At 44.0% G+C, this 25178-nt stretch overlaps 1 protein-coding gene across 2 annotated transcripts in view; it reads left to right on the forward strand.

The window, feature by feature from the left end:
• PACRG (parkin coregulated) overlaps window positions 1-20978 on the forward strand; it is a 512384-nt gene extending 491406 nt beyond the window's left edge. For both annotated transcript variants that reach the window (XM_060614499.3, XM_060614497.3), the window contains exon 5: window positions 20613-20978. In XM_060614499.3, coding sequence (XP_060470482.1) covers window positions 20613-20773 — 161 coding nt within the window. In that variant the 3' untranslated portion in view covers window positions 20774-20978. The remainder of the gene's footprint in view (window positions 1-20612) is intronic.
• Window positions 20979-25178: the final 4200 nt, after the last annotated feature.

Genomic DNA, 25178 nt, shown 5'->3' on the forward strand with positions numbered 1-25178 from the left:
TCTGGCCTCAGTTCTGGTGGCTTCACCCTGGGTCTTGAGTCCCAGACTTCTGCCCCACCTCCAGATGACCCCTCTGCTTTGACCCTGCCCTGTATCTGGCATACCAATGATCCCTAGCGATAGAGGTGCAGCTAGGAGATGAGGGACAGGCTCCTTCCATCCCACAGCAATAATATTATGTCATATTCATTTTTTCAACAAATGATTCCTCAACACCTGCCTATTAAGAGAGACAATATAGAGGATCCAAAGATAGTTCCCGTGTCAAGGAGCTTAATTCTTTTTTTTTTTAATTTTTTTAACATTTATTTATTTTTGAGACAGAGAGAGACAGAGCATGAACAGGGGAGGGTCAGAGAGAGGGAGACACAGAATCCGAAACAGGCTCCAGGCTCTGAGCTGTCAGTACAGAGCCTGACGCGGGGCTCGAACTCACGGACCGCGAGATCATGACCTGAGGTGAAGTCGGCCGCTTAACCGACTGAGCCACCCAGGCGCCCCAAGGAGCTTAATTCTTGTTACTGAGATACTTTCACATTATCTGTAAAATGGGTACTTGGTGATAAGGATTGTATAAACAGTATACGCACCTGTGTAAATGATTAAAAAGAAAGAAACGTGTCTTCTGATTTTTGTGATCAGGAAAGTCTTTATTGCACAATGAAACTTTAAAGATTTCAACAAGCAGAGGTGGGAAAGGAATCCAGCATGAAGGAATGGCATAAGGAAAAATGAGAAGTTGGAAAGCCCCTTACCCTTGGTTGGGAATAACAATTGTCATTTGGGGCCCTAATGTTCTCATGGGAGAGGACTGAAAAGTAAGGGTTGGCCCCAAGCCCATTCAAAGGGGCTTAAGTCCAGGCCAAATTTGTGGGAAATTGATCCCACAAATAACGATAAATTTCCAAAGGCTTTCACCAGTGGAGAAATGCAAGACAAAAGTTTTACTTAAGTGGTGGTAAAGGATGCATTTGAGGGAATAGAAATAAGGCAGGGAGACTGGGGAGGTTAGTGCAGTGGTAAGGCAAATTCAGAGTCAGATCATAAGGGACCGAGTGTGGTGGTACCAGAGACAGAGGGGCAGCTGGCATGACAACAGAAGGGATGTGGCGTGTAGGACGGGCCTGAGTCACTCCTCTCTCACAAGTGGCAAGTCCAAATTCTTTTGGTAACATAATCCAATGTCTAACATTTTTCATGGAACAAAATTTTCACTAAAATAAAGCATAATATATTCAGAACGAAGGAGGAAATGTTCTAGTTAACCATCATTTGGCCAATGGTTGTTTTTAATAGCTCAGATTCAAAGATGCTTCTCCTCCCTAACCGGCTTTATTAATATTCTTCAATAATATTAGTACTCTAAACCAGATTAATTCAAAATTCTGTTTCTTCCGGTTCTCCAAAAAGATGTCACTCCACGCCTTTCGAGTCCACTCATATGGACATTGCCTCCTGACCAGGGCTCACTGAAATAAGTGTGCAATCTCACACCCTTGCAAGGATTTTTTTCAAAAATAGAAACATACAGATTGATCCTGAATATAAAAATCAAGCATAGTGCTAATATTTATTAGACATCTTCCCACCGTATCAATGAATTATTCAAGTTACTAGAAAAGATTTTCCATTACTGGCCTTTGTTGTTGATATGAAAGTTTTAACAGCAAGTAACGTTTCTAGAAAATCCTATGAACCATGTTGTTCTTTGGAGATTTTAATGACACTTGGGTCAGGAACCGTAATCGATCATGAACTACTGATTCCAGCTCTAATGGTTGAATGGAAGGGCCTTGATTCCTTGTTTCTGGCATCACATGCACACACGTACACATGTTACCAAAGTTACTTCTGAGGTTTGGCGTATACACAGGCCCAAAGCCAGCCCGAGTCTCCATGCTGGTAACCAGACAGGCTTTGCAAAGGGCAACAAAGTACAACAGTGGAATTAGACCTTTCATTTCTGGGATGATCCAAGGCAATGCAGCCTTCTCCATCAGATGGCTCTGTAACTGACAGTTAATTGTTACATCAGGGATAATGGGAATATAATTTTTCGGAAATTTCGCTTATTACCTGTATACGTGGTCCGTGAGATCAGAAAGATGTGCCACTAAAATGTTCTATCTACATAAAGACTTGGGGAATTGAGAAGATGATATAAAGACACTATTACATAATGAAGTCCCCATGATTATCAGAGAAAGTTAGCACGAATACTCTAAGGATTACGTGTACATGTATTAACGCACATCGGGTCCAGATATATAAAGAATATGGGCTCGCTGCGTTGAAAGTTTTTCAACAAAAGTTTTAATCATTTTTGAAAATTAAATAAGGATCTAGAAAATCATGTTTTTCACCATCAGTGAGGAATATAAGAGAGATAACTGGAAATAAAATAATAGTACAAACCACACTTGGATATATTCTCATAGTCTAGTAATATCTTCTAGCACTTTTCTATCTTTTAATTCCAACCTAGATTTCATTTTTGCCAGGATACCACCCAGCTTGATACCTTCAATAGCAATTACAGAATACGGCCCAATTATTTCCTTAGGAAAAAAAATGAATTTTTTTTTTTTGGTTAGGAAACTTGATATTTTAATGAAAATGATCTAAAACAAAAAAATGCAATTGTAGTAAAATAGATGAGGAAATTGTACTTCTTTGTATTAAAATATTTTTCATAAAACATTAAAAATATATTAATGAGAATTTAATCTCATATAAACAAGTTAATCTGCTATAATATCGTTTTATGTATGTTTATATGAAATTGCATGGGAGTAAAACAAATTATGTCATCATAATATTGTTTTGTTTCCCCTACGGAAATCCTTGTATAAAACAGTTTAAAAAGCATATTCTAGAGGGGGAAAAAATCTTAGACTTAGTGAGGACAGTATCGTTAAACAAGTTATTTTCTTAGAGAAGCAAGGAAAATGACTGAAAACAAAATTTACATTTCTAATTAGTCAGTAAAGCTCATTTGTCAATGTTGGTCTCCATTTTTCCTCAAATGTTAAATGGCAGCTGAAGGAAAAGAGAACCACTGGAGAAAATTTGGAAAGGAAAGAAATATTTTAAAGGGTCAGATAGAAATTTTTTTTTTAACCTTACAGTAAAATTTTCTGACAACCATGTCTGTGCTTGCATTTAATTTTTACTAATCTTGGTGACTCATATTTTGTACATTACTAATTTCATAGAGTAATTCCAAAACAATTGTAAAGACTTGAAGGAATTTAGAATTTTGTGTAGTTTTACTTGCCGTCTGTCTTTTTAGATCTGTAATGACTGGGGTCCTAGTTATGTAGTTTTTTATAGGATTAATCAATGATTTCCGGACAGACTCACTACTGGAATGATGGCTACAGCAGTGAGCGAAGATACTCAGCCCTGCAACGTATTTCATGCATTTTATTTCACCGTGGTCTTCCAGAGAGGACAGTCATTAGAACTTCCAGTAGCTTTTCAATATGAGAAAAACAACTTTAAATGCTTCACACTGATTTCTGTAAACAGTTTGCTTTCTCTTAATTTACAACATTATATCTCATAACAGGCTGTAACTACAGAAAAGGAGGTGGGAAAAGTCATACGTCCTGACATGTCAATCCAAATAATGGCGTTTACCTGACCTCATTGAATGGCCTGTCAGTCATCAATCTGACCTTGCAGTAGTCCCGTGCAGATCAGAAGTTTAAACTCCTTTATAATGTTTGTTCTTACCTTACAATCTGCTCTCCATATAATATGCAACTTTTTTTCTGCTACAAAGCTTTGTTTCATTAGTTAAGTTGAAATAAGCATATGTAAAGACCTTCTTTACCTAATATTCACTAAAGAGGACAGGCAGGTTCATCATCAGACCTCAAAACAAAATTGACACAACCGTGCTTATTTATGCCTAAAAGAGATATTAGCACACTCACTGAAATGCATCTCCAGCCAGAGGTCAGGGTTAAGGTTATTGGCATGGTGTCATAAGGACGCTCATGTTGCACCTGTCTGCACTGTCCATCGCCTGAAGATAAATAGTAGACTTCAGTTTCCAAAATAACAGTGATGTTCTGTATGGCCTCGTTTGTAAATAGCCCAGTTCGGAGTTAACCCCAAAGTCTTGATTGAAGACACATTGCAAATGAGAATCGGACCAGACAACTCTCTGGGTCATGCCTGTGACTAGCCTCGTTAGTAACTGAGCTTGGCCCTTCAGAGGGTGGGCAGGTGGCTCGCTGAGTGGATGGAAAATCTTAAGAAAAGGTTGTAAAGAAGGCTTTTTAGAAGCCTAATCACTATAAACGTTCCTCCTTCTGGAAGTGATAATCAATTGCTCTAAGTAATTTATTGATTATGCAATTTCCTCCAAAATCCACAGATTTCCTCCACAATCCCTCAGATTCTTTCCATTCCCAGGGTACTACCGCCTGGGGCATCTTTAGAAATAACAGCGGTTTCTTCAGGCCGCCCTGCCACCCTCTAAAGAAACAGTGCCTGTTGAGTCAGCGAAAAAGAAGCCAATCCCAGAATGTCTTGTGCTCTGGAAAATCTAACTGGAGAGATCTTGCCACTTCCTGGCTTCCCAGGATATTATGAGACTTTGTTTCTCTCATAGAAACTACCCAGTAGAGGGGCGTCTGGGTGGCTCTGTCAGTTGAACGTGCGACTTCAGCTCAGGTCACGATCTCGGGGTTTGTGAGTTCAAGCCCTGCGTCGAGAGCTGTGCTGACAACTCAGAGCCTGGAGCCTGCTTCGGATTCTGTGTCTCCCAGTCTCTCAGCCCTCCTCTGCTCATGCTCTCTCTCTCTCTGTCTCTCAATAATAAATGTTCAAAAAAAATTTTTTTAACAAAATTAAAAAAAATACCCAGTAGATAAATAGGCCAAAGATAACAACAAGTCATTCTCATAGAAAAAAAAATTAACCCCACACAGCAAAAAACAACAACAAAAATGTTAGCCCTCCTTAGTAATTTAGGAAAATGCTAACTAAAGTAACCTTCGAGTAACATTTCATTCGTCCTGAATTAGCAAACAGAATTTTAGTTATAGCACCCAGTGCTGTGATAAACAGGTAAACTCATATGTTGCTGGTAACATTATAAATTGGCATAACCTTTCCGAAAATCAATATGGTAATGTATATATATATGTACACATTCACATCAATAACTACAAAATGTTCGCCGTCTTTGAGGCAGTAACCTCGCTTCTAAGAACTGGTTTGAGGCAATAACGCAAATAAAGAAAAAGACTGTGCACACAAAGACATTTATGACATTATTATCAAACATTGTGCGAATCGGGAAGACTTAACGTCCCTAACTCCCTAACTAGAGGAAGCCGGCTACGTAATTTACGCTCCTTCAACTCCGTGGCCGTTGGGCACAAAAGTTACAATGACACAGAGCGTCTATCAATAGTGAGGAGGGTGGATGTGAGAACTTGGTGGGCTCACGCTCTGTGGTGACAGCTTCTTCCAGCCTCAAGGCCTTTCCTCGCATTTGCTCTTTGGCACAGCGCGTCCCTCCCCGGCTGCTTGTTACAAGCCGGTTTCTTCTCAGCATTCAGGTGTCTACCTAAACTTCATTTTCTCAGGAAACCCTCCTGGTCACCAGCCCGGTGGTCCTAGCCCTCTCTGATCACCTATTTTCCAGTCCCTGCTCCAACTTCTCACTGTCTGAAATGCTCTTGGCCGTCAGTGGTTTGGGGACGTACCTCCCCCCTCTTCCACCAGAATGCAGACTCACGCGTTTACCAATCTCGTTCACTCCTCCTCATCTGCTAGAAAGTACACAGTGGGTCTTCTTGAAATCACAGAAGTTGGAAGACGTCCTCTGAGTTTATATTAGAACCTGGTTCCTGACGTCCTCTGTGGATTGACTGCCTCATTCCTCTTCTCCCCAGACTGGGGAGTCAGTTTGCACACAGTGCTCGGAGCGGGTGGGAACAGCGTGGGATCACCAGGCAGGCTGCTCTGGGAAGCAAGGGGCCTCCACTCCACCTCTGTGACAGGCAGCAGATCTCTTCCACCGTGGGTGCTGCTGCAGGCCCCCTCCCACAGCCCCAGCCTGTAGACGCGTCAGGGGCAGCCAGCCTTACCAGTCCCCCTGCAGTGGAGGCCAGCCTATGAGGAAGCAGGGCAGGCTATGGATTTGGTATCTTTCCAGAGTCCAGGAAGGTTGTCTGGCCTATGGTAGACCCCGTTGACTCCTGAAATCCCCACCACTAAAGTTACTTCTTTAAACATTTTTTGAAATGTTTATTTATTTTTTAGAGAGAGAGAGAGGAACAGAGCATGAGTGGGGAGGGGCAGAGAGAGAAGGAGACACAGAATCCCAAGCAGGTTCCAGGTTCGGAGCTGACAGCACAGAGCCCAATGCGGGGCTCGAACCCGCGAACCACGAGATCATGACCTGAGCCGTAGTCGGACACTTAACCAACCGAGTCACCCAGGTGCCCCTGAAGCTGCTTCTTTCAGCCAAGTGTCTCTGTAAAAATATAAACAGCCCATGGGGCGTCTAGGTGGCTCAGTCGGTTAGGCGTCCGACGTCGGCTCAGATCATGATCTCACAGTTCGTTGGTTCCAGCCCCGCGTCGGGCTCTGTGCCGACAGCTCCAAGCCGGGAGCCTGCTTCGGATTCTGTGTCTCCCTCTCTCTCTGCCCCTCCCCTGCTCATGCTCTGTCTCTGTCTCAAAAATAAATAAACATTAAAAAAAAAATAAACAGCCCAGATACAAGGACCTACCATCTCATGGCAGATCTTCAAGTCCAAGAACATAGGTCTTGTCCATAGAAGCATGTAGAGGGGCAGTGTTCCTTAGTAGACAGTATTTCCAGAAGACTGAAACTAAATGGAATGATTTACTTTGAGGCTTTGGATGTGAAGGATAATAGTTCCCCATAGGAGGACCCCAGTGTAAAGGAGGGCAAGAAATCAGTTGAACTCTTCGTCCGGGTCTCCTCCTCAACCTCCTGGAGGTCCTTCCTTGTGCAAGCCTGACGTAGTAGTAACCATCTGGAACACAGTTTGCACATATGTGCCTGTTTGCCAGGACATTTGCCCCAGTTTGATCAGAAGCTCTGAGTCTACTTCACAAAGGTCAGTTTTGGGAGCCTGGCCAGGGACAGGAGACATGAGGTCCACCACCATCCCAAGAGACCCAGGGTCAGGCTTTGAAGCGTCTAGAAGAGGAGAGAGGGCTTTTTTTTTTTTTTTTTTTTTTTTTTTTTTTTGGCCAAAATAGCAACCTATGCAGTGAAGGTGGTAGACGGAGGGATTTTAGCTCTAATAAGAAACAGGAGGACAAGTTTCCTAAAGCCCAAGGTCAGTGTGTTGCCTGCAGGGCTAGGACCTGAGCCCAAACATTGCTCCAATTCTTCCTTCGGTTTCACTGTCTCTTCTCCAGCATACTGTTCTCTGTGTGGTCAGTAGTAAGCAAGGACACCTTCCTCTGTCTCTGTCTCTCTCTCTGTCTCTCTGTCTCTCTCTCCAGCTACTTGCTTGATATAAAATGGGAATTGTAACACACTGTTGTCAGTATGTATTAAGCGTCAGTTAATACCTCAAAACACAAACTAAGGAAATCCACATACGCATTATTATGCAAATATTAACTCCCATAGTAATGCTACATAATTATGACCTAATTGTGCCTTGAGGCACAAGTACCGGGTTTTCATTCAAAGACAAGATCCACTTTTTCCTGTTGGCTTACTAGGACTGCATCTCACACAGTCAGCCAGCAATCCAGGGAACGGGCTAATCACAAACCGTGCTCCTGAAATTAGAAAACTCAGGACTTTGTTGAAGCAGAAGAGAAATAAGTAGGGCCACGAACGCAGAGCGCCATTTGCAATAACCCATCTCTTTTCCCCTCACTCAATATGCACCAGCATATTGAAATGTACCTGGAGGCCAACAGAGCTTCGGAAACTGCGGAGTGTAACCTCAAGCCGTAAACAGTTGGCTTAGAAAGTCTCACACCCACGTGTCCCGATGGAGACACACGCAGGGTCTGAGAAGCCAGTCTAGACTAGGACGCCCACACCTGAGTAAGGCCACCCGACCCCGGGGCTCTGCATTCATGGCGAGCCCAGGCGACAGTAAGGATGTGCTCTGCGTGACTCGAAGATACAGCAACTCAGGTCTGCTCCTCTTCGGAGGCTGTGAATCGACCCATTTTATAAAAGATAAAAACCTGACTCCCTGCTGTTCCGTGAGCTGTCCCTCCTGTCCTACCCCAGAAAAGAGTTAAATTATAGACAGTTCACTGTTATCCGGGAGCAGGGAAGCTGACATCCTCGTGGCTGAAACTGAATCCTAGTTCGATAATTGTTGAAATGTATCAATAGCTTGTTAAATCCCTAAGACCTAACATATATCCTCTCGTTTTATCCTTGTACCTATCCTTACAGGTAAGTATGACACCCGTTCCAATCAGGGATTCAGTAACAGGCTGAAGGTCCCACGGAGCTGGGATGCAAAGCCATTTGTGTTCAACAAACCTGTGTGCATTTCATCGTCTGCTGGCCTCAACCCCATGGGGATTCTGCTGTTTTATTTCTCGCTGCCTTTGTCTACTTACCCCCTCTTAAAATCCTGATTCAGAGGCAAATCAGTTGTGTAGACTAAACTGAAGAATCTCAAATGATAAAAATGTAACTCAGGCAAATAAACATTTCTTTATTCAAAAATACCAAAAATCGGCATATTTCACCTATCAGCATTTCCAACAAGCTTTTGTTTCACTTCTCATGCAACCCTGATTTTGCTGCTATACCAGATTAAATGGCCACATTTTCAATTTTTCCCCCAAAATGTAGATACCTTTTTTAACTGTGTGTCCAAAACTCCGATTGGACTTTAGCAAAGCCTTGAACCTTTGTAAAAATTTTGTTAGGTAAACTCTAGTATTTTCAGATTGGGTTCTGCAACAACACGCTCAGTGGCAAAGTGGATGTCTCTTGCCACATTTACCTCAGCAGCGTAGAGGCTGATAAAAGTTGATAGTCAGAGCTTTGGACAATATTGCAAGGCTATTTTAAACTGAGACAGCCATAAAAGGCTAGAAAGTTTTAACTCTGTCACTTCTATGGCAGTGAAGGCTGTTCAGCCCGGCAGATTGGTCTGATTTGTTCATTTAATATATCATTTTTGCATTAATCGAGCACAATTGATGAGAAAGATTCCCACTCTGTAAAATTTCCAGCTAATGGTTTGGAAATCTACTTGAATTTTGCACCCAATAATTCATTTTAGAATTTTCAAAGAGTAGATAGTTCAGGCAAGCTGAGATAAATCCCAGACAAATGGGGAAACATCTGATCGACGTGTGTTTTCATTGTAAGCACCATTAGTGAGTTTATCTAATTAATTATTTTCTGCAATAGAACAGAGGCCTTTTACTAAAAGGTCTTCCACTTTGCAGACCCATGCCCTTTATAAAGCCTTTCATCTAAAACGATTTAACCAAACTTTGTTATGATGGTGATCACCAGTGTGGCCCTACATAAGCTTGAGATGTGAGTTCGTTACATAGATGAAAGTTCTAACAAAGGTAATTTGGAAAATAAAGCTACCCGTAATTTACTGCATTTGCTGATAACATTTGTTAGAAATCTGAAATTTCTCTTTCCATTTTTGTGCCTCAATTACAAAAAAAAAAAATTAGAGCTGAAAATGGGTTGTATCATTAAAGTTTCTTGCTGATGGAAAACTATAATAACAGCTGTCATTTAGGTACATTTATAAAGATTTTCAGTAAAATTACTTCCAATAGGTTTGCCCCACTCCTGAAAGCAGCAATCAACATTTCTTTTCCACTTAAAATCATGTATTTGGTCATCTCTGGAGCCGGTCAAAAATTACCATATGGACATATAAGAAATAGTATTAAACAAAATTTAGATATTAAATGAAAATGCCATAGGAAGGCAGCATTGTCTTCATCTTGAAACAAATGTTGCCAATAAAGTGAAAGGGGTAATCTGATTTTTTATTTTGAAAAAAAATTTCTTTCAAATTTAAGGGTGATCCAAGTAAACCTCACTTTAAATCCAAGAAGACTTTGGAAAAGAGATGAACCTATCTGACTATACAGAGCCCCCATGCACTTAACCACATTTGATCAAACTTGTCCAAATTCACAGAAATGCTATTTCCATGGATAGGAACTTACAAGCATGTAAGTAATAAATAAAGAATAAGCATTAGGCAAATAGCACTACATTTAACATATAGTTTATTTAGAACTGAATTTGCTTATATTGTATCTGGCTTCAGTAAACCCACAAAGTAGTAATTTGTTCACTCATTCATTCCTTTTACAAATGTTCAATTTGCATTTGAGGCCAAATGAATGAAATTTATACTACAGTAGTATAATCCTGCCTTTCAAGAGGTGACAAAATGTAGGAAAACTAAGTGAACGTAAAACACTTCCCAAGGGTTCCAGAGCAACATGTAAATAAGGAAGGTGGATGGATTGCTGGCTACCACACTAGGAATTCAAAAGAAGGAAAGATGACTCTGGAGGCAACTTCCCCGAGGAAGTAAGTCCAAAACTAGCCTTGAAGAAAGGTACCAGGAGATAGAGGGGAGCATAGTGCTATGGGGAATTTCAAAGACATGAATGAAACTGTGCACTCAGGGGTTAGGAAGAAATCCGGACTGAGTGGAGCAGGAGGTCTTGGTGAGAAAGAGCAAAGTATGAGGAAGAGCAGAGCACAGAGGTCCCAGATGATTGGGAACTTGACTTTGAGGCATCATACAATGTGGAGATGTTGGTTGTGATCGGGAGAGAACGCGATTAGGAAAGTTAACCCGCAGGGTAAAGGAGGAAGAGGAGGACATGAAAATGGAAAGGCAGAATAGGCTACTAGCTCCAACCCAGAGGGGCCTGGGCTATTGGCAATAGACCCGCCAGGCACTACACAGAGCAAACTGAAGAAAGCAAAAAAGCGGAATCAAAGATGAAACTCATCTGAGCCCAGACTCGGGGCTTGCGAGACTCATGAAGTCAGCGCTCACCTCTGGGGGGCCATCGGAGGGCTTCCACGCAGGATTAGACCCCACCGGGGACTACGCAAGAATCCTATGAAACAGTGTCCTACAGCAACACTAGAAACCCTTGTTCATGGAAGATGGGAACCTCAGACTTCGATCCATAACATCCTCAACATCTGTGGCTTTGAGTTGGTTTTTTTGGTTTGTAAGGATCTAGAAAGATCTAGAAGATTCCTACTTTTTACCTTCTCGCCCTCTTCCTACTATCCTGCCGCTTACCGGTTTTCCTAGCACCTTTGGTCTGACGAGAGCAGGTGTCCCTCCACAGACAACAATGACACTCTGGACAGTGGCTCTCAGGCAGCTTTTCTGTCTTGCGCACATTAAAGCCCCACCGTTTCCTATCTTAGCACCTATCTTTGTTAAGCTAAAAGAAATCTGAAGAGGAGCTTTGCTTTTATGAAAAAAGGACAAAATGAAAAAAAATAGCATTCAGCGCACACCCTCAGCAGCCAGAGGGGCGCCACCAGGCTCTTTCCCCGGGAGCTACACTCAGCATCAAGCCGCCCACCAGAGCTTTGAACTGTGTCTGTGAGCATCTGTGCTTTACCTCGGTGTATTTCCAGCATCCGTTAGCAAGATATATCCTAAGGTACCAGAAGAGCCTAAGAGAGATTATTTTTGGCGTCTGGGAACACTCAAAAATTCTCCCATATACATTAAAGGTAAATAGTTCTTCGCTTTCCACCATTTTGGCTTACAAAAGGTTTCTTAGAAATGCTTTCTTTTCAGATAGTGAGGGAAACCAGGAAATCGTAAATGCTCCTAAAGACGGGGGTGTGGAATGTGAAATTAATCCTAGAATTTCTCCCTATTCCTCATGTATTCTGTGGCACAGAAAAAAAAGTCCTTGAAATCAGTCATCCCTGATTTTCGTCTTTCTGCGCGTCTCAGTAAAGGATGTCATTATTTCAAGCACTTGTGATGAAGTAAAGATAGCATAATAGTCCATATCATAAAAAGGAAGCTTAGATGAGCAGTTTGCTGCCTTGTGAAACACGAATTGATTGATTGCACAAGTCAAATACCTCCCCCCACGGATATTTATCCCCTGGACCCTCTCTCCCATGGCATTCCTCCTTTACGGACTTGAGCTTCTCCTACAGTTAGAAAGGCAGAGTTTCTGCTACCTTGAACACCGCCTATGTTGACATGGGATGCTTACACCTCTCTTTCTGGATCTTCCTATCATCCTTCTTGCTCCCCTTGGGCAGACACCTGCCATAATTTCTCTTTTTCAGTATCACTTACTTTTTGTGTTATTCTGTTGACTTACTTCACCTTCCTAAGCAGAGTTTGCTCCTCTGTGGAGGGGAGTCGGTAAGTAGCTAGCTCATAGGGCTATTCTTTGTTTTAAGTGACATTATGTTAGTGTTACCGTCGTTATTATTATTATTCCATAGTGAGATAGACCAGTGAGGAATCAATTTAGGACAGGGCTGGACTTGGAATTCTCCTTTTTAGAAGCAGTCAGGTCATTGAATCAAGTTGGCCAACAAGAAAAGAGATACTTTCACTTCAAAAGCTTGAAGCCATTTTAATTCAATGGCCACTGAATCTGTTGTTATAATTCTGTATGGGGATAAATTGGTCGACCCACCCGTTATTTTCAGTATAACTTCCAGGTTAAAGTAGTCATTAATCAAAGATAAACCTAACCGGCCTTTTTGTACTCTTGACCAAATCACTATCCGTCGACTATATTTAAAAAATCAACCCAAACATTTGGTCTTTATTGTAAGAAGTCAAAATCTATATCACCTTATTGAAATAGCAGGATGGAATAACTTTTTGCAGTGTGTCAACAAATAATTTGAGTTTTTGACAGTGTTTTCCTCCTTCACTAGAATTATATAGCCATTGGTCCTTTCGGGTTTTCTTAGAACTTGATTTGAAAGCTGAATTTGATGCTTATGAAATCTGTGACTTACTTTGGAGAATTATGCATTTGCTTTAGGACCATCTTTTCAGTTGAAATACAGTGCATCTCTTGAGGAACCATCATTTCCAAAAGCGTGTTCCAAAGTTGTATTGTGATCTTGCAAAATGTAATGTTGGGATGGTAGGAACCAGAGATCACTCAAAGTTCAATCCCTTCGTTGTACGGGGAAGGTAACTGAGATTCAGAGATTTCAGAAGGCATCTAGCAAATTATTGAACATTGAAGCTCCTAGGTTGTTGGAAAACTATAATGCAAGTCATTTGCCTTGATATCCAGTGTTATTTTTGCTATACCAGTACATTCTAATGTCATTTAGGGAAATAAATCTAATTGGCAGTTGGGAAATGGAAATTGTTTAGAAATTTTCATTGTCTCTCTGAAGGAAAATTTTAAAATGTAATTGACAATAGGGCCAAGATCCATGATATCTTCAATTTCACAAGTGATCGGTGCCCCCATTCAGAGGATGAAAACCCTTTCTAGAGCTTTTGAAACTGTGATGGCTTAGTAGCCTCTTGGTTTAGTCACCCAGCTCCTGTGTCAAAAAGAGAGGAAGAGAGAGAGACTTCCAGCTGGGAATCGAGGTCTTGCTTCAAAGCTTTTATCTTCAGAGGAAAGAAATCTTGTGAATTTCATTAATGTCAACAAGATCTGAGAAGATTTGAAGTGTTTAAGCCCTTGGGCATCTCCAGCATGCCAAATGCTATGGTTGTTATAAGTTATTGGTTGCAAAAGCATTGCAACTTTGATTCACACCCCCCATGAATGAAGAGACTTTGGAAATAGCCATTGCACAGTCATACTTAAGGGTCTGTTGAAAACCATCACTTTCCAAGAAGGTATGGAGTCAGCCAAAGAAACGGCGGCTTGAGCTTGGGTTAAACATGAAACACCCGGAATTCCGAACGGGGTGGCATATGTTATGGTTAGGAAACAAAAGACTAGTCTTCTCAAAGTAGCATAGCAAAGCTAAGAAGGAAAACAAAAGAAGCATTGGTGTAGAATTCTAAAAGCAGATAACCTCAAAGCATCTCCCCAAAAGGGTCCTTCTCTTAGAATACAAAACGGAATTGAGTTATAGGGTTTTTCTTCCCCCTTCACTTTCTTCTCCATTCTCTCATCTCAAAAATGATCAGACTGGAATTCACAATGGTTTCCACTGTACTTTTCCAAACTCTATGGGAGAAAGCCCTTTTATTCCAAAATAGGCAACTGTTTCTATTAAGTAAATCGGGTCCAAGCTAACCCCAAGTAAATGAATATTTCTGGCAAAACAAATATTGACAATTTAAACTAGGTCTTGAAATTGAAATGTTCTTAAAAAACAAAATATATCTTAAAAAGAAAAACTCAAGAACAACACCTTCTAAACCTTTTCATAGATATTATGAGATACCTTTTAATGACATATCTTTTTTTAATGAGAGTTGTCTTTTTAATAAATCTCTTTTGGAAACTGTTAGTTTTATTCTACTAAAGCTGACATCTGCCTAAATATCAGTAAGTGTGCCCAAGGAATTACTGTTTGGGTCATCACAATCTCCTAATTGCTAAATCCACTAAACCCAAGGGAAAAATGTGTTCAGAATCATCCAACAGAAAATCTGTGATGGTTCAGTATCATCAAGAGACACGTTACAATAATAATATTTGCAGCACGTTCTACCTGCGCATACCTGCCAAGACCTGAACCCAGGTCCTGGAGGCTCACTTTCTCCACGATGATGACGTCGCTGAAACCCAGTCTGAAGCAATGCAGCTTTTGAGCTATGACTGAAGCTGTCACAGGCTACAGGTCCCGACAGGTAAAGCTCCCTACAGTAGGTCTTTAGAGCTCGGGAAATATTTTAGTTCAGCATTCGAGAAGCCAATAAATGCCTTTTCTGATCCAGAAAGAAATGATTTGGCTTCTCCTTTTCGCATTTTTTTTTTTAATCTCACTGTCGCTTCAGGGAGATCGTCCCGCCCCGATGGGCAAACACCGTGGGACCAGAGTTCTTGCTGCCCACTCAGCTCGCCAGCCATTCCACCTGGGGACATGCTGTGACAAACGTGCTCTCCGCGAGTCGCTCTCCATCAATGGACGCTCTCAGACTGAGAACAGCTTCGGGCCGGACTTGGCCTGGATTCACGTTCAAATACGGTGTCTGCAGAGTGCCCATGCTTGACGACACGTTAGACCCCACACACGAATGGCCAGAGAAGGGCGTAGCCAAACCATGATGCGTCAGTAGCAATTTATTTCAAAGCCCTGGTTTTACGGCTGTCGTTTAGCCTTAGGTGAGCTGAGAGCATCGGTCTGCCTGGCTCACTGTCTGGTGTGGCCAACGGCTGCAGCGGATGTTGTGCCGTCAGGTTCATCAGCTTTTTGTCTGAGAAATGTGCTGATTCCTCCAGTTATTTAAAGTGCTGTTGTACACCGAAGGGGTAACGTGAACCGCTCTTGCTGGTGAGCATGGGGAGTTAACGTCGTAAGTTCGGAGTCTGGACATCATTTGAATCCTGCCTCACCCTTTCCCGATCCGCTCAGGTGGTTTTGCCCTGAGTTTCCCAAGCCAGTGCTTCCTTTAAGGGCGTTTGGTTCCTTGGCTTCGAAAAGCACCCACGTGGTGGGCAGTTTCAGGATGACAGGTGGATGGAGGCACCCCTCCCATGGGATCCCGCTCCTCCCTCAGGGGGCGAGGCTGCCGCTTGGGCCAGGAGATGCCCCCAAAGTCGCAGAAACGTTTCTCTTGAAATGGTGCCTGCTAATTTTCTTAGGTTGTGACCAGAAAGTGCACGTTGATTTCATAAATTATTTCGTCTGTTAGAATCACGTTAGTACTGCTTCAGGTATGTGGAATAAGCATTGTTTTATATTTCTCATGCTTCAAATAGTGCTTTCACTTCCAAATAACTCCTTTGCGTATTACAGTTCGTATAAGAGTAGCTACACATTTAAGACTATTTACCAAAAAAAAACGTTAGAGTCAGAAAAATCCAAAATTGAATTTCACTGTGCTTGGCCCTCCCTGTGGCCATCTGTACGTCCTTTTACCACTCTCCATGTGTCTAAGATAAGAAGTCTGGGGCGCCTGACAGATAAGGGTTCTCTCAGGACATGGGTTCCACTGACCACCCACGCAGTAAGGGACACGCCTGTGGCTTAGAGGCTTCGTGAGGTCAAGGAGCATGAGCCTGAACTTCCTTCCATGGTGGGTGCGTGTGATCAAGGCATTCGACAAGAGGGGGATCAGTTAGATGACCCCAGCTGGAGGATAAGCTCTCCCGACGACAAGAGCCCCTTTTTCCTGTATTGGATCACCTGCCGTGCCTAGCAGATGTCTGCATCAAGCGGAGATGTGTCTCACGTCATCTCCCTTTGAGGCGGCCCTTGGTGACCGGGTGTTACGGTAGTGACCTCACGGACACAAGCTGAGCTCCTCACCAGGAGGATGCTGTCGTCCAGATGCAAGGCTGGGATATACACATCCCACTCCTGACCAATACGGCACCTGGAAAGAGCAAGCACCCAGGGAAGGACAGTTTAAAGAGGGCTGTATAGAAAAAAAGTGTGCACGCGATGACACATATTGCCTACGTCATCAGCAATTGCGGCATTCAGCATCGTAAATGCACTTACAATAGTCCCTAACCGGGCACAACTTTCAAGCCCTACCTGCATGCCTCCTGCATGAAAGCATCCCCAAGAAGAGAAACAATACCCTCGTTCGACTCTGCTTGCATAGTATCCCTCTAGAAAAGTGGTGTGGCTGAAACCGCACTTATAGTCCTATTTGTTTGGTTATAAATAAAACATCTCTCTTCCCTCACCAAAGTATCTTTCCAGCTGCTGGACATAAAACAGATTCCAAGCTTCCTAAATTGAAATGTCATCCTCCTAATCAGAATTGACGATTGTAAATAACCATCTGGTTTTGTGTGTGTGTGTGTGTGTGTGTGTTTTTTTTTTTGTTGTTTTTTTGTTTGTTTGTTTGTTTTTTTTGAGTGCCCTAGTCTCACAAGCGTACTTTCTGGCGGCATCATGTGTATTTAAAGTGGTGAGCTCCAGGTCAGATTCTCAAAGAAAGTGGCAATACAGCTGTTTTGAAAAGGAGACCACATTGCTCGCCTGCTTCTCAGCATGGTTTGACACTAACCCATGCCCTGTCATCCTTGCAGCATGCAAAATAAGGGAATGTGTTCCTTCTGGGGCTTTTTTCTGCCCCAGTGATATACATTCTGCAACCACTAAACATGCCCAGTCCAAGTCACTTTCTGAGTAAGCAACTTCCATTGTGTTCTGTTCTCTTTATCATTTGGGCTTCTACACTGCTGAGAAACAAAAAAGCTACATAGCTTTACTTACTCCTACAGTTAAATATTTTTTAAAAAAGCAAGAATAGGTTATTATTGAAATAAAGTGTGGTTGTCAACTGTAGCCTTCTGGAAGTCAGTGGGAAAAACAGGGTGTGTTAAGCTTTCCTTTGTGTGCAGACTTTCCAAACCCCCCTCTGCCTCCAGCGGGAAAATATGTCTGTCCCGTGATCTATTCAGTTCTTGACCTTTGGACTAATATGCCAACAAAAGGCACCATTTATTAGTGATTAATTTACGTATTTCTGCCATACGAAACTGGATCAAGGCTGTCACTGCTCAGCGCCATCACCAGTTATCGTTGCCCTGTGCCCTCCAGGGGTTTGTGCTGTGGGCTCGTCTGTTCTATGCAAGTGTGGGCCATGCCACCTTCTCCCTAAGTCCTACCTCTTCCAGGACCGGGAGTGCCTATCAGGAAGAGGCACACACATTCTCCCCCATTCCGGATGGAATCCTGGGAAGCTGAAGTTGTTCCTGAAAGATGCATTCTCTGATAGCGATCTCCCTTGTTACCCGTTATCTGTCTCTGTCCTTCCCCTCCTGCCCCTTCTTCTGACTCCCTTGTCCCGTCTTCTTTTGGAGTTTGTTCCTTAAGATCTATTCTTTACACCTGTAACAAATATCAACGACCTCCCCGTTCCCCCGCCCCCCCACAACACACAAACACACACACAAGGTTCCTTCTTCTCTTTTAATTCAGCCCAAAGATCTTCTCCTCTTGGAAAGTTCCCCCAAGTGGATTGATAACCACGCTGTCCTCTCTAGTGGGCAATCCTGACTGCAACTCTCTCTTCTCCCTTCACCATGTAAATCTAAAGAAAACAAAAAAGACCATTTAGTTTAAGTGTGCATTTGTCTACATTTTTGTTTCTAAAAAGTTTATCTTTTGGGGTGCCTGGGTGGCTGAGTCGGTTGAGCGTCCAGCTTCGGCTCAGGTCATGATCTCACGGTCCGTGGGTTCGAACCCCGCGTCGGGCTCTGTACTGACAGCTTGGAGCCTGGAGCCTGCTTCAGATTCTGTGTCTCCCTCTCTCTCTGCCCCTCCCCCGCTCATGCTCTATGTCTCTCTCTGTCAAAAATAAATAAACATTAAAAAAATTTTTTTTAAGTTTATCTTTCGCTTAAAAGAAATAGGGTAAAAATCTTTTTTTCAAACATCTAATCTCTTGTTTGTTCCACAATAACTCTTTGCTATTTGGTTATTTTGGATGATCAACTACCCTGTGCCTCAAACTTTAGCTTAAATCGAGCTTACCATGTGATCATAGAAATGCTTCCATCATAAGCAAGAAAACCCCACATAATTATAATGGCTTTGTGTTGTAAGGTCATTTGCTAAGAAAAATTGATATACACTATAGCTGTGTGACCGTAATCTCTCTCTCTCTCTCTCTCTCTCTCTGAAAATTACTAATATTTCTGCCTGCCTTCACCCTCACTAAAAGAAACTCATCAGGAGAGCAATTCATTTTCCCTATGCTATCGAAGACAGTGATATTTCTCTAATAAGTTTCTGGAAAAATCAAGCAAAAGAACTGCTTATCTCTGCTACGTGGGATTGTGACTGTTACTTTTAGTACTGACCTGAACCACTACTCAGTCTTTTCTTAAATGTCCAGAGTATCTGGGGAAGAAGGTTGAAATACCATTTTCCCTTCTATAATTTTCACATTCAAGCAAGATCAACATTTTGGAGCCATACTTGAAATGCGGATAGAATAAGAACTTTCATCTGGTGTAGTGCACATTTTCAGGTTGCAGCTCCCCGCCCCCTGCCCCATGTGGCCACCGCCTGAGCTCACAGCCCGTTCGCTGCACCTCACTTCAGCAGAGGTGAGATGGGGTCATGTCAGCAACTGGGCAGAGCCATAGTACCACCATGCTTACTGGGAGAGCAAATGTGGTCGAGGCCCTTGGAAATCTGTGAGCAAAGTACAAACCGGAATGAGTGTCAAGACAGCTGTTTGGGGGCTGCTGGGTGGCTCAGCTGGTTGAGCGTCCGACTCTTGATTTTGGCTCAGGCTGCGATCTCACAGTTCGTGGGTTCAAGTCCCGCATCAGGCTCTCTGCTGACAGTGGGGAGCCTGCTTGGGATTCTCTCTCCTGTCTCTCTGCCCCACCCCCACTTGCTCGCTCTCTCTCTCTTTCTGTCTAAAATAAATAAACTTAAAAAAGAAAAGATGCTCCTGGGGAGAACCTCATGGAGCTTCTATACTCTGCCTTGAAGCCAAGGGTCTCCATTTTAGTCAGACTCCCGCACATCTGGGTGATTCCTGCAGCCAGGTTGCACACCATCACACACTTCTCCTCCAAATGCTTTGAGATGGGGTTTGCGGACCCAGGTTTCCGAGGCTGCCGAAGGCCGGTGCTGGCACTTCCTTCCCTCGCCGAGCCAGAGAGGCAGCTGCGGGGGTCACTTCAAGCCTTGGCCTTGGCCGTGTCCTCCAGGCACCAGGTCCTCCGCCTGGACAGTGACACGCAGTCCCTGGGACACGGTAACTAATAGCCGTTGTACAAATGTTCGGCAAAAAGCAAGAGCAGACGGTGCTCAACAGCAGCAAAGACAAGGGTCGAGCTAAGCCTCTCCTGCCAGAGTACATCCACTTAACCCGCAGAAGGCCAGCCCCTCGCCTGACCACAGACAGTTCACTCTAGTTTTTGTTTTCAATGTTTTTAACTTTTGAGACAGACAGAGACAGAGTGTGAATGGGGCAGCGGCAGAGAGAGAGAGAGGGAGACACAGAATCCGAACCAGGCTCCGGGCTCCGAGCTGTCAGCGCAGACCCCGACGCAGGGCCTGAACCCACGAATGGCGAGATCGTGACCAGAGCTGAAGTGGGATGCTTAACCGACTGAGCCGCCCAGGCACCCCCAGACTGTTCCCCTGAAATATGCCATGTTGTGGCTTTGAAGAACTCACTGTCCGAGAGAACGCTCTGGAAGAGTCAGCTTTGAGATTTGTGATCTGTAGTGTAACGGTGATTACACCAGTTCTGTTGATTCTGTTACTCCTTTAGTTTCAACGGCTTTTCATCAGCTGCGATCTAGGACCTCGTATTTTTATAGATTTGTCATTCACTACCCCTGAAACTCTACAAGATCACATTAAAAAAAAAAATATGTTAAATGCTTGCATCTCCTAACAAGCATGCAGAGAAAATGCCTAGAGCGACGTGTAGGGTTTTTGGGGGGGAAACCGCAGAATAACGGGCCTCTTTGTGTGTTTGCATGAACCAGTTAACTCGGGAGACGGCATCGACTACAGCCAGCAGAAGAGGGAGAACATCGGTGACCTGATCCAGGAGACGCTGGAGGTCCTGGAGCGCTACGGAGGAGAAGACGCCTTCATCAACATCAAGTACATGGTCCCCACCTACGAGTCGTGCTTGCTGAACTAGAGGCAGGAACAGCTGGGATGGGGGAGGGCTTGCCTTAGTGCCCAGATCATCTGTCTCTGCTGCTTTTAGCATCTCATTACTTGTGACTTCTACAGCTTTCTTTTCTACAGCTGCTAAAATAGTGGCTCATGGGCCGTTGGACCATTAGCCCCATTGAGAGCAAAGTTTTCCAATACATAAATAGTGCCTGTTTCTTAGATTACAATAGTGTACTGTGCTTATTTGTTCTAAGAGAAGAATTGCTTCTTTATACAACTCGGACAGAAGCAGGAGTCCGAGTCAAACCTTCAGTTGTATAGACAATAAAACTATAATTTTCATGCGCAGTTCAGCGATAGCTGTTATGTGTCTGCTTGCCCTGAGGCTGACGTCAGAGGTTGTAAGGGGAGGACTGATGCCGCCCACCTAATAGGTGTTTGTCGTGGCCGAGCAGCACCTCTCCGGCAGCTGTGCAGAACAATGTTCTCCGACATTCAATAAAACCACCGAGTCTGTTTCAATTGCGCAAGGACAGTCTTGCGGGCCCGTTGTGAACCTCAGCTACAAACGTAGTTAACGCTTCGAGCCCCGTGGTCGTCTGGGCTTTGCGGGGCTTTCCGGTGTATGCTGGGGTGGGGCTGGGGGTGCGGCTGGGGTGGGGGTGGGGAGGGCGGCGGGCAGGGTGACGCATGAAAGGCAGAGGCAAACGTGGTCAAACAACGCTCCTGTGAATCCTTGTCCCCCCACGCGATGACACATCTCAGGACCTGGTGGTTCGCTGACAAGATGTCACCCGGCCGCTTGTCCGGGGCTTTGGTCATTTCTGAAGATGACCTGTACGCATCTGAATGATTCCTTGGCAATTTCTCCTTTCCTCCGCCTCCTCTCGCCAGGTGGATGTGTTCTCATAGCACCGCTCTGATCGCAGCGTTTAGGAATTTCATTGAACCCTGCCCCCCACCACCCCGCAAGAAAAAAAAAAAAAAGACAAAGAACATGTACTTTTTCACTCAACTGAGAGAGAAAAAAAGTGCCCGAAGAGAAACCCAACTGTAGGGCACCCAGCCCTGACAATGGCTTTTCAGGCACGCGGGCCCTGAGCTCGGGGCGTTTGAAACCCAGCCCAGAAAAGTTCTTAAAGACGGAGCCCTGACTTTGCACACCTGAGCAACGCTGCAACACCCAGACATGCATGGCCTGAAGTATCTCGTTCTGCACCAAAGCGAAGAGACGGAACGTGTTCCCCTGTGCACCGAGCGCTGGCCCTGAGACTGTTGTCACTAATTATTTAAGACGCAAGTTTCCGAAGGCAAGCACCAAATTTGAAAACGGGCTCCTTATTCATCTTCCCCGATGACTGGCTCAGCACACCGAATCCAGCCTCTAACTAGCTACCACCTAGTTGCCATAAGCACTTTTTAGGATAAACGGAGAGGCATGACTGTGTCAAGCAAATGGGCTTTCATGTGTCATATTTGGAAAAGACATGGCTAGAGACGTTGACAGGTTGAGGCAGGCCTTTCTTCAAACTGTAGCGTTCAGATGCACCCTGGCATCAGTGATATATTTGAAGGGACACCAAAATCAGAAAGATGGCTTATTGGTGCCTTTGAAAGTGCCTACCAGAATCCCCTGCATTATTTCGTTACAAGACAGAAGCGAGGCTGGCCTCTCATAGAAACAGGCCTGGCCTCTTGGTCTGGGTCGTGTTCATGAAAACTACCTGGCGTGGGGAGCAAGAAGAGCCCCCCGCGTTGTCCCAGGAGCCCCAGCTTGGAACTTGGCTTGGAACTGAAACAGCAGGGTTCGTTTTCCAGCTGTCACTGACGAGTTATGCTGCCTTGGGCAAGTTACTTAACCTCCCTGAGCCTCAGATTTCCTCAGCTGTAAAGTAGCGATTACTCCTACCTGGAGGAAAGTCGTAAGGACCGGAGGTGGCCAGTGTGAAGGGCTCGTATAGTTTCTCATACCTTTGGCCTTTATTTCAAAGAGAAACATCATATGAGTAGTGACTGGTTTTTCCCCCAGCAAAGTAATATGTATTTGGAAAATCTCCAGACAATACAGTATTTCCTCCAAGGCGATGATGAGTTCTTTGTTATTAGGAGATAATTTTGCAGAAAACCAAAACAATTACATAAATAGCACCATGTTTGCCGGAGAATTCTTTTTAATACATCGCTTTTTGCTTTTTTTTTTTTTAAATTTTTCTTTTAACGTTTATTCCTTTTTGGAGAGACTGAGCATGAGCAGGGGAGGGGCAGAGAGAGAGAAGGAGTCACAGAATCCGAAGCAGGCTCCAAGCTCTGAGCTGTCAGCACAGAGCCCGACGTGGGGCTCGAACTCACAAACCCATGAGATCGTGACCTGAGCCGAAGTCAGACGCTTAACCGACCGAGCCACCCAGGTGCCCCTACATCGTTTTACCAGTATGGAAATAAGAATGGCCTGCTTTTTGAGTTCTACCCTAAGCTGGTCTTCGACTTCTCCCAAATAATTTCTGAGTAACTCGAAAGAGAAGGGGAAAATGTCAACAGGTGTCAGACCTTTGAGTGGGACAGTGGCTTCTTTCACCTGATACATTTTTACACTGAAACCTCCTTTTAAAGACATCTGAGGGAAGGCAGTGATGGAAAAGTTTGTTTGCGATTGTGTTATTTTTATTGGAGGACACGTGCAAGTGTCATGGTTAGTGGAGGGAAGCATCAGGAAGGCCCTGAATGTAAGAGTCAAGATTGGGGTGGAAACTCTGAGCTTGATATTCAGGAGCTTTAGAGCCCAGAGCAAGTCGCTTAAACCTGATTTCATCAGGGCACCTGGGTGGCTCGGTTAAGCGTCCGACTTAAGGTCATGATCTCACAGTTCGTGGGTTTGATCCCTGCATTGGGCTCTGTGCTGACAGCTCAGAGCCTGGAGCCAGCTTCAGATTCTGTGTCTCCCTCTCTCTGCCCCTCCTCCGCGCGCGCTCTCTCTCTCTCTCTCTGTCAAAAACAAATAAGCATTAAACAAAAAATCTGATTTCATCACTTGCAACAGTCTGTGCTTCCCAGGGTCACTGCAAGGACCAAATGATCGATGCAGGGGCACAGTGACAGGAGCACAGGGGCAGGAACCTGGTAGATCTGGATTTGAAGTCTCTTTCCACCGAGTAGCTGCCTTGTGGCTTTGGGGAAATTATCGAAACGCCCTAAAACTCAAATTCCTTGTCCCAGAACAGGCTGTGTCATGTCTTCTTTGCAGGTTTGTTACAAGCATCACATGACAAATGCACGTGGTGAGTTCACCAGGGTGCCCAGTGGGGGCAAAGGGGTCCCGGGAGGATTTTCCTGGGAAAGCAGCTAGCCCAGTGCCGGCCACCACGTAGGTGTCCAACCCACGTGTGATGCGCAGGCGGGCAGTTCCCACCACGTCTAACGAGGTCCCCATCGGCCGGGGGGGGATGGGCTCCGGCCGCCTCACAGGCACGGGTCTTGGGTTAACACAGAACTTGGTGAGGTGAGGAGAACATGAGGGTTTCCTCCAGCCCACCCACCCTCCCAGGAGTCTCCTCGGAAGGTGAGCCCTCACCTGCAAGAGCGGCTTCCCTTTCCCCGCACACTGGAACATAATTTTTATGGCCCAGCTAACTATATCTGCACAACGTCAGGCAGAAACACAAAGTTCAAAAGTTCTGCGAAATGGCTGCACACTTGGAGAATAGGATTTCAAAACTGGGTTTACTTACGTGAGGTCTCCAGAGAAGTTTCGGTAACGGTTGTGGGACATCTCAGGGTACTGTGTTTTAGAGGAGCGAAAATGAAGTCGTTCTAAGTCTATTTCAATACCCACCGCATCTCTTACTTCTTTTGGTTATTTTGAGATGTTTATCGCTAGCCCTTGGCAAACAGAGGCTGGGAATCCCAAGATTGATATGATTTTAAAGAAGTCATAATACCCTGGGAAATACTCCATGAACAGTTTTCTAAATTTAAATCTCTACCTTCTGATAGGATTTTATACGGAGTCAGAAAATCTGAAATGTTTTTTAAACAATAGTCTCCACGAAAGCATCAACCAAAGTTCGTCCAAAACGGGACGCTTCCAGATATAAACTGAAAATGACCGTGACCGAGTTCTCAATGACACCAAGATAACTCACCTTTGCTACTTAAATATTTGGGGCCCCTCAATAAAGAAATCATTTTGGATAATTTACACATGTTATTAGTAGTATTCTCTCACAGTCTTACTAAACTTTGCTGTAACAATAGGACTTTAGTTGCTTTAAGTAATCCCAGCCATTTAGAAATGGAAATGATTTCCTGCCTTTTCATCGTGCAAGTAACACTGAACACAAAAGCTCAGTGAAAGTCAATGTCAATAAGGAGTAGATAGAATCATGCCTTGGGGCAGGCTGGGAACCGGAGTTTCCATTCGCATAGACCCT

The sequence above is a fragment of the Panthera onca genome, chromosome B2 (genome assembly GCF_046562875.1).
Source record: "Panthera onca isolate mPanOnc1 chromosome B2, mPanOnc1 haplotype 2, whole genome shotgun sequence".
Lineage (NCBI taxonomy): Eukaryota > Metazoa > Chordata > Mammalia > Carnivora > Felidae > Panthera > Panthera onca.